This window comes from Bidens hawaiensis, unplaced genomic scaffold, assembly GCF_021521415.1.
Source record: "Bidens hawaiensis isolate Kalapana, Puna unplaced genomic scaffold, B.hawaiensis_p1.1 tig00005142_1, whole genome shotgun sequence".
Lineage (NCBI taxonomy): Eukaryota > Viridiplantae > Streptophyta > Magnoliopsida > Asterales > Asteraceae > Bidens > Bidens hawaiensis.
The window spans coordinates 52812-68606 of NW_027491327.1; the positions used below are offsets into that span (position 1 = coordinate 52812).

Here is a 15795-nt window from a genome sequence, read left to right on the forward strand (position 1 = left end):
CTAGACAGAAGACAAGGTTTTGATGTAACGATGATAACTTGAGAGATGCAAGTTGTAGTTGTTGCACCTATATAACTCCTTAAAACTCTTTTTGTGAACATTGTACCTTATCATCTTCCCGTTAGATGACAACACCAAGAATGTATCTTCTTCTTCTTTACCTCTTACCACATCAACCACTTCAAAATCACTTTGGTGTGGATATTCCATTTCCCCGAATTCACCCAGAGTCTGATATTGAGAAACCAGGCACGGGAAATCACGCAGAAGCCCATTGAGTTGTACTCGATACTTGACAAGCCACCCTGAACGATCCTTCAGCATCTCATACACATTCACATGCAAAATATGTTCTTCACCGTCTGTGTGAAATATTAAATGTAGATGACCTCTCGATTCCCCAAAATACATTATATTCCTTTCATAAGGCATCATCTCCACCGGTAAGGGCAGCATTTGCAACTGTTCATCATCTAATTTGAAGCATACGAACTTACTGCCACTATGATATTTGGGAGCCCAATAAACGGCTCCATTACAGTAAACCAGATAGTCAAACTTGGATATCTGCTTAGAGAAAGATTCGACACAAATCTTCCATGTTCTTGTATCAGACGAGTAGACTTGAATCTCAAACAAGTCCCCGTCAGGCTCTAAAGCACGGAAACAAACAACTTTGTAGCACACACATTCCGTTTGATGAAACGCTAGAGCCATATAACGGATGTTTTTGGGGACTGATGGGATGAGTGCCCGTTGCTTGGTGGTGGGATGGAAAACATAATATTCACTAGCACCATTGTGAACGGCAGAACAAAGTAATAAACCATTACAAGAATGCACGATTCGGACAGTGGAACGATTGAAGTAGAAACCAAGAGCACGACTACCGAAAGGATTAGTGCTTTTGTTTTCAACATCCAACGGGGCATATATATCACCAACAATTCTAGATTGAGATGTTGAAGAGATGATTTTATAAGTGGTTGCAAAAAAACCAAGAGATCTTGGAGGGTTGATTTTATCATACCTGTGGGTGAAATGTTTGTGACTCAAAAGCAACCGCCAGTGTTTACATGCAGATTTGAAACGAAGGATGGAGGTAACGGGGACCCGGATAAGGATTTCGGATACAAGGTCTTCGTTGGAACCGATTCGTTTCCCAGATTGATGATCCATGGCGGAATCCTCCATGGAAATTTCCATGATCAATAGAATATTATATGTTATAATAAACACTAAAGTTATTAACCCTAAGCCGTCGAGAGAGAGAAAGCCAAGAAGACACTTGAGACCTCAAACTTATGAAAGATGAGCAGAGTAGCCCTTCAACGTTGACCCAACGGCAGTAAATTATTAAGATAAAGTAATATGTCAAAGCATCAAATGTGGCACACCTTGTTGAAAAATGAAAACGTTATAATTCATAAAAACTTTTGGGCTAAGGAATTCCGATATAGCTTAAGTGACGCAATAAAAGCTTTTCCATGAGGAGGTTTTACCCTGTGGAAACACGGAACTTTAGCTTTAGCTGGTCGTGATAAAGAAACCACATGCTTTACTTGGTGGGTCAGGAATCCCCAGCTTATCAATTTATAATGAATCCAATTACTGCAATTCCCCATGATATCCTTTTTTTTTAGTTTACAAGGTCTATTTCTTAGTTCAAGATCCCTTTTACTAGTTGGAATCAAAGAATTAGCAGATATGTTCAGCCGAAAATGACAATAGGCATGGGTTATGAACTTATAATCTATAATATGTCATTTTATATGTATATATATGGTAACAATTATCTGCTCCTAATGCGTCCATGATGTAGCACCGGGCGGACTATCAGCTGGTGTGTATCATCTTACTAGAATAGAGTATGACGTGAAACAAACTGAAAAGGTATGCATAAAAGTATTTGCCTTGAAGAGCCTCCTAGAATTGGATTCAACCAGAGTAATGCGTAAAAGCCCTTGGAGCTTTCTATTTGATTATATTGAAAGGCCAAATTCATCTTATTTAGCAGAAAGATGAATAATCATTGCTCATTATCAGATAATCACTTATTCACAAACTTCGTGTAATGTTAATAGTTTTCATTTCCTATCTCATGACACCTAATCTTTAAAAACTTTGTTGCGGGAGTCCATAAATTATACGCATTACTCTGGTTGAATCATATCGACTTACGTTATTTTTTTTATTATTAAACCTTAGACTTATAATAGTTCTGAATCTAATCTTTATAGAAAGAAAATCTTTTGTCTTATGGTATGAAATTATGAATAGCTTAACTTTTCAAACTGTTACTAAATCTATGGAAAGGCATCAGATAACTTGATAAACTACAACCAGAAACATCTTAATAACCAATGAAATACATGTATTACACAGGTTGAATAATAATAACGATATAATTCATGAATCTTTAATTTTTTTTTTATGATGCGCATTACATATAATATCTATCTATCTATCTATCTATATCTAAAATCTATATAAATGAAACCTTTAAAAGCTCTCTGGTTGCTTCCTAAATTCTCTCAAACCACCAGATTGCTTTATTTGTAAATAAAAGTTTCTCATGCATTGACCCGAATTTATGGGTATGGGTCTCACCAAACCCAGATAGCTCTTAAACGGGTTATTGCATCTCATTAAATTAAAAATTAATCTCACTAAATATTTGATGTGAAAAGCTTATAAATAGGGATATACTAAAAATTAATATATGATTAAAAAAAGATATTATTTATAATTAAGAACAATTTTATACTAAAATATAAGCAGGTCTCGGGTCTCACCAAACCCAGATAACTTTTAAACCGGGTTATAACATCTCATTTATTCGTGAAACTCTTTTATTATCAAACCCTAAATATATTATTAACTTCCTTACAATAAATAAAATTAGAATTCAAATAAATATATAAATATTATAAACGAATAATGTAAAACAACCCCCGTAATACGGGGGATAAATTAAATTAAAAACTAATCATAACAAATATTTTATATGAAAATCATATAAAATAGCGATATACTAAAAATTAATATACGATTTTTTTAAAAAAATATTTGTTTTAATTAAGAAACAATTTTATAGTAAAAGAAAATAAGCGGGCCATGAGCCACCAAATCCATATAGCTTTTAAACGGGTTATAACATATCATTTATTTGTTAAGCCATTTAATCATTAGGGTAAAATTAAAATACAAAGGACAACAAAAATGAGAAGGGTGAGAAGGAATCTAATCCATTGATTTTAGATTTGAATGGTAGAAACTAATTTAAGAAAATAAATTGATGAAAATGACATGAAGGTAATAACCCACTTTTGTTGGCTTTCTCTTTCCACATGCAAGGCATATGTCAATCCCCCCACCATTTTAAAACGTCCATAAATTTTTCATGCAACATTATTTTTTAAAAAATTTTTCACCATAATAACAAACGTTTTTTATCTTTAATATAAGTACCATATTGTTATATAAAAATAAAAAAAATAGTTGGTTTTTTATATTATGTTATTGATTGTTCATTATGATTTTTAATTGGGTTTTTCTATACATTGTGTAATAGATTTTGGTCATTGTGTTATCAATTAATACTCATATTAAAGATAGCAATTAAAACAAAGATAACGTCATTGTGTCTTTGTGCTCATCATTTGTCTTACTATTTATTATTGTCTTTTAGTCATTGTGCATCACATTCATGTCATTATGTAATATGTAGTTTCCATTGTGTTTAACGTTTCAGGTCATTGTGTTATATGTATTCACCGTTGTGTTTTACGTTTCTGGTCATTGTGTTACATTTCATGTAATTGTGTAATATGTATTCATCATTGTGTTTTATGTATTTAGATAATTTGTTGTTATTTTATCATTGTATTTACGTATTATTATTACACAACCATATTATTAGCATTTAAAAAAAACACAATGATGATTTGAAAGACACAATGACGAAAAAAACACAATAACAAACAGAAAGACACAACGACGAAAAGACACAATGACGAAAAGACGCAATGACACAATGACGTATTTTTTTTAATTTTTATATAACAAAGTGATACTCATATTAAAGATAAAATACGCTTGTTATTATGGTGAATTTTTTTTAAAAAGTAATGTTGCATGAAAAAATTATGGACATTTTAAAATGATGGGGAAATTAACATATGACTTACATGTGGAGAGAGAAAATATATACAATTACTTTTATACCCTTTTAACTTTGGTCCCCACTTGACACATGCCAATCAACTAAGACTTCTCATACTTCTCATTTTTGTTGGCCTTTGTAGAATAACTCAACCCTAATCATCAAACCCTAAGTATATTAATAATTTTCTTACAATAAAAAAATTAAAATCTAAAAAATAAATATTAAAAAAACTAATTTAATTAACCTTAAAAGCTTAATTAATTCTTGAGCATAGTATATTTAAACTATCTATCAAGACTTTCTCTTGACCCGTACCCTGACACAAGGTTAGAATTTATGTTTGGGTACGTGTCAAATTTCATTATCTTTTCATATTGTCAACATATAACATCATGCTAAAGTTTTAAAACACCATATATTGATATCCTTTTTAAACCGTATAGGCAAGAACTCCTTTTGTATAGCATAAACCAAACCACAGCAACAATAGTTGATACACGCATTTTCAAAGTAACCTTGATAAAAAGGCTTTTGGTATTCAATAATTTGTTGGAAAAGTTATTGGTAACTCGCCTTTGAATAACTCGTGGGTGATTTCTCAGTAATATCAGCTGGAAATCGCGTTACCCATGACTTGGTTTTTGACAAGTACGGATGATGGACGACAGTTAGTATCCACCTTCACTGACAGCGGGGGACCTATATAGAAAAGTAGAGAGGTAGCCCAGGCTAAAAAAAATTGTTCAAGGTAGCCAATACATAAAACAAAGAAGGAAAAAAAATTGCACTAAAAATGTACTTCGTCAAGAAAGTTGAGAGGGAGCTACCCCTCAACCTATGCTAGATCTGCCTTTGTTTACCAACATATCTATTTGTAAGTGAAATCATTTGTTTTACAGTGAACAAACTGTTTTCTTCTTTTTCATTGTAAATTAGGGGGTATAAGTCTAATGTTATATGCACGGTCGGTCCATACTCACATACTTATACGTCTCCATCAGTTCCATGTATAAAAGTTGGTATTTGCTCTAGAAATATTTAAAGTCTAAGGTGTGTCCATTGAGCATCTACACATATTGAGCAAAAGTGAAATCACTAGCTTATATACAAATTTTTCATTTGACGTAGCATGCTGGATCAATCACAACTGTAAAAGTGATCTAACCGAATTACATTTTAATGGATTGGATCCGTTTGTTGAAGTGGCTTGGATGGCTATGTTTTTTCTTGGGATAAATAGAATAGTCTGATGCAGACAATTGTTTTTAGAGCTTACTTTTATTTATAGAATTTGAAGGCACATATTGTTCTGACGCAGAGAGAATGAGGCTGAATAATGATAATTTAAAACGCAACCCATTTTGGCACGAACCAAGTATATGGCATGAACCCATTTTAATTAACCTGGTACCCAACCCAGCCTGCCTGCTTTGTCAGACCGTCAAGAACTTGATATGCTTGAATGATTTCTATGGTTTCTGATTAACTATTTTATAACTAAACTTAACAATCCCGTGATATCTGAATAACTGAATTAAGTGCAGTTACTGCACCAATGGTCATCACAACCAAGGTAGTAAGTTCACATTTTGGATCAAATACAAATGAAATTAACGTGCTAATTGTGAGAATCAAGTAGAATAATTATCTATACAAGCAGAGTAGTTATGTAATTACATCATAGAGTATATGTAATTACTCTACTTGATTCTCACAATTAGCAAGTTAATTTCATTTGTACGTTAACTTTCCCCCGGATACCTATTAGGTTTGTTAACTAACATAGGCAATGAACTGAGGCTGCAGGCAGTTGTTTATATACACAGGATCTTTCTTGCTCGTCATACAAGCATTCTTAATGATCTATGAACTCTGGACAAAAAAACCCCCACACAATTTGGTTACTAAAAAGTGCATATTATTGCATAAAAATCAATAATATTAGATAGCATGTTCTAATAACCAAGCCCAATATGACTTCCTACACCCAGAACAGAGGTGCAAGAACACAAACTAGCAGGCACCGCCTTGATAAACCAAAACTTTGCTGAACATTTTAAAACACATTAAAACATCTTAATAGAAAAACATAAATAAACCTAATATATTGTCTTCTAGAAAGCAGATAATGTTTCGATGTACTGATGACACCTTGAGGGATGCAAGCTGCCGTTGTTGCAACTATAAAACTCCTTAAAACTCTTGTCGTGAACATTGTACCTTATCATCTTCTCGCGAGTCAATAGCACCAAGAATGAATCTTCTTCTTCTTTACCTCTAACCACATCAACAACTTGAAAAGAACTACTGTATCGATGTTCCACTGTCCCGAAAACACCCACATGCTCATAATGAAAGAACAAGCATGGGCAGCCACGCAGAAGCATATCAAATTGTAGTCGATACTTGACAAACCACCCCGAATGATCCGTCAACATCTTGTACGCATGCAAAAGGTATTCTTCGCCCTCCGTGTGAAATATTAAATGTAGATGACCCTTGGATTCCCCAAAATACATTATACGTGATTTATTAGTCATCATCTCCACTGGTAAGGGCAGCATTTGCAGCTCTTCGGCATCTAATTTGAAGTAGAATAAATTATTTTGAGAACCAGGAGTCCAATAAACGGCTCCATTCCAGTAAACCAAGGAGCGGAAGGCGGGTGCCTGTACAGAGAAAGATTTGATAAAAATCTTCCATTTCTTTGTATCCGACGAGTAGACTTGAATCTGAAACAAGTCTCCGTAAGGCTCCAAGGAACAGATACAAACAACTTTGTAGTGCACAAAATGTGTGTGATGAAATGCCAGTGCCATAGACCAGATGTTTTCCTGGGGCGATGGGATGATTGCCAACTGCCTGGTGGTGGGATTGAAAACATAATATTCACGAGCACCATTGTGAGGGGCATAACAAAATAATAAACCGTTACAAGATTGCATGATTAGGACATTGGAACGATTAAAGTAGTCATCAAGACGACTACCGTAAAGAGGAGCGCTTGGGTTTTCAACAACAAACGGGACATATAAGGATTTTGCAAGGGATTCGTACGGGTACCTTAAAATTAAATTATTGTGACCAAAAAGACCAGGAAAAGATTTAGAAAGGTTATTATTATCATACCGGAGGGTGAAGTATTTGTGAGTCAAAAGCAATCGCCAGTGTTACATACGGATTTGAAACGAAGGATGGAGGTGGCAGAGAGCCGGATAAGGATTTCGGTTAAAAGGTCATCGTTGGAACCGATAATTAGCGCTCCAGATTGCCTCCATTGATGATCTGAATCCTCCATACGGAAGAAGACGATCAATAGTAGATTAGGATTTTGATTGAGCGTGCTCCCTAAACCTAAATAGAGATTAATAATACTTAAATAGAGAGCCAATTATAAGACGTACGCATGAGACCTCCAACTTATTAAAGATTAGCACAGTAACCCTTGAACGAAAGCAAAATAAAACAACATGATATTAGAGTACTGTTAATTGAATTTAAAAAAAAATGTTTCAACCGTAAAAAAAAAATAATAAGAGGGTTCATTCGAAAATACAACACAACACACACTAAAAAAGACGGGTTCAAAATAAAGGGAGATAACATATGACAACTAGTAACTTAGAGTGTTTATGGAGTCGAATAAGCCAAGTTCTAGTTTATTCAACTCGGTTACTCGGGTTATTTGAATTTGAAGGTATGAAAGTTGTAGGTGAATTTATATTAATCGATTCGAATAATTTATTTGAATTCGAGTGTATTCGAATAAAGGAAAAGTAAAAGGTGAAATAAAAAAAAGAAGAAAGAACCAGCGCGCCTGAAGCTGTGGAGTTACTTACCCGTGTTCAGCGGGTCATGCATAGTAATGTTATGACCCCAAGATCAGCTAATGTAGTTTTTAAAAGATTGGGTTTTGAAATTCAAAAAGAGTAGCGGCGCAGCTTGTTGCCCGCTTGCCTTTTCGATGTAATCTAAACATTTTAATCTTATAATGGGAATTATAAAGAAAACAGTTACGTCAAAAAAAAAAAAAAACCAAATCACTGTTTTTCAAAACCTTTATAAATATAGAGCACAAATAACTACAAAATCAACGTGCAAAGTGTTGATTGAGATTGTTAAAATTCAATTATATGTTGTTTAACGTGTTGATGAGTTATTCTAATGTTGGTGAGCTTATTTTACTTGAGCTTATCAGTGAACTAACCTAGCGGACTTCAAGAACATTATTGTATATAAAATTATAAATATGAATAAGCGGCCTTCAATTACTATCTTTTATATATCAGCTAATATGTCGTAATTAAGGTTTCTTAAAAGGTAAATTGGTTTTAAATAATCCCAGTTATGCCCCATTGATAAATAACGGTCATAATTTAAGACTTGGCTGGTGACGCTCCCAAGTAAAGGCCTATTATTTGCTAACGGTCTACAAATAACAGATGATTAAGTCCGTTAGTCTAATGTTGAGGTGGTATGCATGAGCGTGCTTATGCGGCATCATACAAGGCATCCTTGTTGTCAAAAGCTTAACAAATAGCAACCCCCCCCCCCCCTCCTCTCACTTTAAACCGGGTCCCTAAGAATGGGATCCTGCACAGAGAAAGATTCAATACAAATCTTCTATTCCCTGGTATCAGACGAGTAGACTTGAATCTGAAATATGCCATCATCAGGCTCTAAAGCACAAATACAAACAACTCTGTAATGCACACAATGTGTTTGATGAATGCCAGAGCCATAAAACGGGTATGGCCTCCAAGGACAGGTGGGATGACTGTCAGTTGCTTGGTGGTGGCCTGGTTGGATTGAATGCATAATATTCAAGAGGCACGATGGCGAACGGTATAACAAAGTAATAAACCGTTACAAGATTGAACCAATGAATGCTACAGATTGTTCATAAATCCTCCTTTGGTGAAATGACTATAACTTCAAATCCGGTCGCGTAAAACGGGTTTCTGCGCAAGAAAAGACTTGACTAGATTTGAATCTCAAAAACAAGTCTCCGCCCGGCTCTAAAGCACGAATACGAACAACTTTGTAGTGCACACAATCTGTTTTTGTCGGAGATAAAACCGATGGTTTTACAAAATTCTTCACAGTGATCGTGGGATAAAATGCAGAATTAAAGCTTAGGATATGGAAATGTGACTTGCAACTTCTACGCGTCTTTATGGGTCGGGTCAAGGTAGGTGGGTCGTATCATGTTCACTGTTGTTTGGAGTGATTTTGTGTTGTGATCCAAGATAAGCCCAACTTACCCAATCAAGTAGCCCGTTTAAATGGCCCAACAAGTAGACGTAACCTAGATATAAGCCGGAGAGTGAAGGGAATAGAGGATGACGAATATGATGTTAGTACGTGGTCTTCTTCTCCCATCCCCTACTCTATAACCTCTGTAATTTCTCATCTCCTTCTTAATTGTATTTCCTTCTTGTAATCAATTTCTCAATCAATACAATATATAGATGAATGGTTTGATTTGTTGTGAAATTATCCATTCACTTCATTTTGATTGTTGAGAAAGAATGTATCGAAAGAAGATATTAACAATTCAAGATTCATGATTTTTTTTTTCATTTTACTTAAAAATTATTAACAAACAAACAAAAAACTCTAAAAATCTCATCATAACAGGTTATAGTTAGGATTTGTAGAGGGGGGATGGGAAATAAAGCTGTAACAAAACAGAAAGTACTAAAAAAGTAGTGTTAACTATTAAGTTACTAGAAGCGGTGAGAAGCACAATAGTATTAACAAATAAAGGACCTCATTAAACACTTGATCAAGCCCGTATTTCACCCGATTCCCTAGCATCAACATCAATGGTTCCACTCTTCTTAGCAAACTTACACAACTGAAACACACTGTATCTGCATAACTTAATACCTTAACTTTTCCAATATCCCATCTATAGTTACTACCTCTTTATGCAGCTCTTTTAACCGGTCCAACTCCTTAAAGAACTATGATACTAAATGTTTAAAACCAGTGGATGATTCTTCTCTTTCACAAGAATTTTTTACGAATCTTTTCAGCAAGTTCATGATATGCTTGAAAAAAGTATGTTCCCTGTTTTTACCAATAATCCCATTACTCCCGTGAAGAACACGATATGCTTGAAAGATTGCTATGGTTTTGATTATGACACAACTTAGGCAAGCCCAACATTAGATGGAGGTAAACAACAAATATTTTGTTTGGATTGGTTTAAAATACAAAGGATCCGTTGTTTGACTTTTGATTTTCAAGAGTCAAACATCTAACAGAACCATGACGCTTTTCAGCTTCTTGCTCATCATATGAACATAAAAACAGACAATTTGGATATAAAAAGTGCATATTGTTGCATAAAAATCAGTCATTAGATAGCAGGGTTTAACGACCAATCCCAATACGACTTCTACATCAAGAACAGAAACACAAGCCATACACGATCCAATTAAGCCCAAATATGTATTTGCAAATTGCAACTACATGAAATTCTATTTTGTCAATACACAAAATTATCAAAAAAACATAACTTTATCCAGATGATTTCACATGCCTTATGCAAAATATATTAAAACACATATTGATAAACAAAGTTATCAACAAACACAAAACTTTATTCCGATGAAATGACATGCATGTCAGATGCAACATATATTAAAACACATATTCATACCGGAAAATTAAACGAGCGCAATTGTCTTTTAGAAAGAAGACAAGGTTTCAATGTAACGATGAAAACTTGAGGACTCTTCATAAAAGTAGCCTTCGGTGTGATTATAAATCAGATTAAAACTCTTGTCGTTAACATTGTACCTTATCAACTTCCCGTTAGTTACCAGCACCAAGAATGTTCCTTCTTCTTCGTGTTCTTTACCTCTAACCACATCAATAACATTTAAACCCGCAAGCTCATAATCGTATTGACAGCCGACCATATCCAGAAAAGCACTTGGTCCACTGGGAAGTCCATCAAGCTGTACATGATACTTGACAAACCACCCCGAATGATCACTCAACATCTCATACACATTCATGCGCATAAAATTATTTTCATGATCCTTGTGTAATACTAAATGTAGATGACCTCCAGATTCCCCAAAATACATTGTCGATATTTGATAAAACACCAACCCTCTGGCACGGGCAACGTTTGCAACCGTTCAACGTCTAGTTTGAAGTACAAGAAATTATCGCCACTTTTAAAATCAGGAGCCTAATAAACAGCTCCGTTCCAGTAAACTGGTTGGCGGAAGGTTGGGTTCTGTGTAGAGAAAGATTCGACACATATCTTCCATTTCCGGGTATCAGACAAGTAGACTAGAATCTGAAACACGTCTCCATCGGTCTCTACCTCACGAATACAAACAACCTTGTAGCGCACACAATCTTTTTGATGAAACGCCAAAGCGCAAAAACGGAGATTGCCTCCCGGGACGGGTAGGATGAATGCGTGTTGCTTGGTGGTGGGATTGAAAACATAACATTCAAGAGTACCATTGTGAACGGCGTAAATAAGGACTAAACCGTTACAAGATTGCACGATTCTGACATGGCAACGATTAAAGTAGAAATAAAGATTGCGGAAAGGAGGAGGGCTTCGGGTTTCAACATCAAACGGGAGATATGTATCGCGAGCAAAAGTACCAAGAGATTTAGAAAAGTTATTATTATTATTATCACAGCGGTGGGTGAAATATTTGTGACTCAAAAGCGATCGCCAGTGTTTAGACACGGATTTGAAACGAAGGATGGAGGTGGCGGGTAGGCGGATAAGGATTTCGGTTAAAAGGTCATCGTTGGAACCGATAATTAGTGCTCCTGATTGATGATCGGAATCCTCCTCCATTGGAAGCCTGGGATTTGGGTTTTCTAGGATGCTTAGGTTTTTGACGTTTTCCTATTTGTGCTTTGCTCTCTATCTTTTTACTTTTTTATTATTTTTTTTCTTGATAGAGAGATCGTATTCTCAATAATGGGTTGGATTCCTTTCGGGCTGGGAGGTTCATGTGGTTTAAAAGTCTAAGGCGTTGAAAGGGCTTTTTTGTGTACTAAAATGGGGAATAATTCGATTACAGGAACACACAAATGCATCCTAAAACAATCATATATGCTTACATCATCAGAATTCATACGAAGTAGAACTTTTTTTTTGATAAAACCAACCAAACGATTTACAATGAAGTGATAGGTAAGCGGGCAACAAGCTGCGCCGCAACCCCCTTTTGGATAGCAAACACAATCCTACTAAAAACAAAGTTTTGATTCTTATGAGCCGATAAATTGCTATGCATGACTTTTTGAACTCTGTTTAGAAGGTCCACGGCATCTGGAGCTAAGTAACCAAAAGTGTCAAAGGCAAAGGGGATAAACACGTGTTGATTCTCCAAACAAGCTTTCTTGTGTTTAACAACCTTACCCGAGGCCGCCTTCAATGCTGCCTGACAGGCAACAAACCCATTGTCCCTTAGCCCAACAAGAGGGGAGACTCCTGTGAGGTCCACACAAGCGTGTTTCCCCCCTACCCACCCAAAAACAAGAATATCGGCCGGTCGTAACGTAGATCTTCCTTCAAGAGGGTCCGTAAGAAAGTTTACGGGAACCTCCTTTTTAGCTGAAATTCTGGCCCGTTTAAGAACATCGCATAGAACATCCCTCACCAAATCATGTCTGTATTTAAACTCAGGTAACTCTTTGCAATGAATTGCGTGCTCGCCAAAAGAATCCAAACAGACCTTGTGGCAAACTGGGTATGGCTCACCTACAGGGAACAAAGGAATCATTAATCGATACTTAAGGATGGTCCGGTACTCCAAGGCCGACATATGTTGGCCGAGTCCTTCAATAGGGATAACACTTAAGAAATCTTGAGCCCGTGGAGATCGAAGGCACTCAAACACCGCTTTTTGACGAGGAGATAAATCAAACTTCACTTCCAAACTCTGGATGATTCCACTATAAAAGGCACTCGCCAAAGCATGTTAGGCTTTAGGTGGGGCGGTGTCTTTATTACAGAAACCGCTAATATTAAAATCAGGAAGTGAAATATGCAACCGATCTATCGCACTCCCATAATCGGAGTCAAACCCATCAATACCACAATCTCGAAGAACGTGGTCTTGCAATTTTCAAGATTGTGCCCTCGAGGCCACAAACGCATATGTAGATACGTCTGAAGCTGAACATAAACCCAAACCTTCAAAACGAGTCGGAAATGATGCCAACCGCCATTGAAAATCTTCAAAGAAGGCACCACCACAAACCACGATGTCCTCAACCGCCCCCCGAAGGCCATTGTCAAAAACACAAACAGCTTCCCCCACATACTCGGGCTGGCACGTTCTGAGGCCGAACAACAACTTACCTACTCCCATACATGATCGAAGCAAAAGGAGCTCGCATTGAGGGTCCCGCAAATGTGGGAGATGGCTCATTAGTTCTACAGCCCGCGAAGGCTAAGGGCTATTGATAGTAAGCCGATTCGAGATGGCTAATCTCCCAAGTGATAGACCCTTTGAGCAGGTTAGACTTCAAATAAATAGAGAGAACAAAACAATAAAACTTTGCTAATTTTTTTTCTTAACATTAAACATAACAAGAAGGACTTATATATGCTTACAAACTAACGAAACTAACTAGACCCACTAATCCACTAACATGACCCATTACCTAGAAGTTGTAAACTAACTTGATACAAGAAATTGGAAAACAATAAAACATGCATGAGACGTGGGTGAGTTGCTTATTGCTTGAGGGAAACATGGGTACGTATCAATACTCCCACCCTAAAAAATGTCCTTGTCCTCAAGGACGGTATCGGTATGATTGTCCCATTGCGGGCGCCATTCAACTCTCCCAATAGAATTCGGTGCAGTTTTAACATGTCGCCATGGTGGCCGCCATGCATATCTTCAAGTGGCATTTGGTTCGTCGTAGATCAATGGCAAGGCCCAGTTGGTGTGTTTGTATGAGTGGCTGGTTGGTGTGGTTGCGGGTTTAGGGTTAGCCGTCGGTTTCGATTTAGTGTTAATAGTGGTGGAATAGGGTTGTTTTGGTCTCGGTTTGGAGGTTGGTTTGTGGTGCCGATGAGTCCTTTTTTGTGGTTTTTGATGGGTGAATTTGGTGTAGGAAGGGCTTCGGAGCAAACGGTTTCGATGGCGGTGTAGGAGGTGGCAGCGGTGGTTCATGACGTAACGGTGGTGGGGGAGTGGGTAATGAAGGTGGAGGTTCTAGGCCGAGTTGAACGCAAAAAAGTAGCAGTTGCTGTTGGTTTTTCTCGATAAGACTCCACATGTCATCAATCGTTGACACGGTGTGTGAGTCCATGGTGGAAGGTGAGTAAGCCGATGAAAGCACCATTGATAGTAAGCCGATTCGATATGGCTAATCTCCCAAGTGATAGACCCTTTTGAGCGGGTTAGACTCCAAAGAAATAGAGGGAACAAGACAATAAAACTTTGCTAATTTTTTTTCTTAACATTAAACATAACAAGGACTTATATATGCTTACAAACTAACGAAACTAACTAGACCCACTAATCCGGCCGCTAACATGACCCATTACCTAGAAGTTGTAAACTAACTTAATACAAGAAATTGGAAAACAATAAAACATGCATGAGACGTGGGTGAGTTGCATATTGCTTGAGGGAAACATGGGTACGTATCAGGTATACACCCCTCAACACCAAATTCCTTATTTGTTATGTTTACGTCATGCTAGCTTTCCTCCCATAATTCAATATCACCTTTCAATTAAGGAAATACGTCATTCTCTATCAGACTCCATAATTCCATCATTAAATAATAAAAATAATTGAAAAAAAGATAATAATATATGATTGGTTGAGAGGAGATAAGGAGGTAATGAGCTTATTGACCATGGTCAGTATCATCATGTCATGCGTGACACTTTTATTTGACTTTTGAGTTAAACATGTAAGAAAGCCATGAAGCCTTTTCGCATCTTGCTCATCATATGAGCATCCTTATGTCTATGAACTCAACTCTGGAACCAAAAACCACGCAAAACATAATAATATTTTAAACAAAGTTTTCAACAAACACAAAACATTACTAATATTTTTAAAGACATTCAAACACCTTAATAACGAAAATCATAAACCTAGTGGTCTTCTAGAAAGAGGACAAGGTTTCTTACTATATAACGATGACAACTTGAGACATCAATGAAATAGTGTTTTTTACTGTATAACTCCTTAAAACTCTTGTCGTGAACATTGCACCTTATCATCTTTTCGAAAGTTAACAACACCAAGAACGTATCTTCTTCTTATTTACTCTGACCACATCAACGACTTCAAAATCATTGCAGTATGGTTGTTCCATTTCCCAAAATCATGATTTTTTTTAAATAGGAAAATTGAAGAAGATAAAATGGTTTTTAAGAGAGAAAGATTGTTGATTGAAAATAGGAGATCCGCCATTTGAAATGGCGGATGCCATATTACACATAAGGGTTGTCAGTTTTTGTCTGGTGATGTGGACGAGAACCATGAGTTCCGCCATTTAAAATGGCGGATCTTGAATATTTTATTCGTGTTCCGCCATTTGAAATGGCGGATGTCAGTTACAGCTGACCGCCGGTCACCTAAATATTTTTTATTGACATC

The 15795-nt window shown here is 36.3% G+C and overlaps 2 protein-coding genes and 1 pseudogene across 2 annotated transcripts; all 3 read right to left on the minus strand.

Annotated features, from left to right (window-relative positions):
* LOC143628994 (F-box protein At5g07610-like) lies at positions 1-1206 on the minus strand. Its single transcript, XM_077098404.1, has one exon. The coding sequence runs from the start codon at positions 1204-1206 to the stop codon at positions 1-3; it is 1206 nt and encodes a 401-aa protein (XP_076954519.1).
* Positions 1207-6282: 5076 nt separating this feature from the next.
* On the minus strand, positions 6283-6987 carry LOC143628995 (F-box protein At5g07610-like). The gene has a single exon (XM_077098405.1). It carries the CDS (start codon positions 6985-6987, stop codon positions 6283-6285), a length of 705 nt encoding a protein of 234 aa, XP_076954520.1.
* A 3825-nt stretch (positions 6988-10812) lies between these two features.
* LOC143628996 (F-box protein At5g07610-like) overlaps positions 10813-15795 on the minus strand; it is an 82197-nt pseudogene continuing 77214 nt past the window's right edge.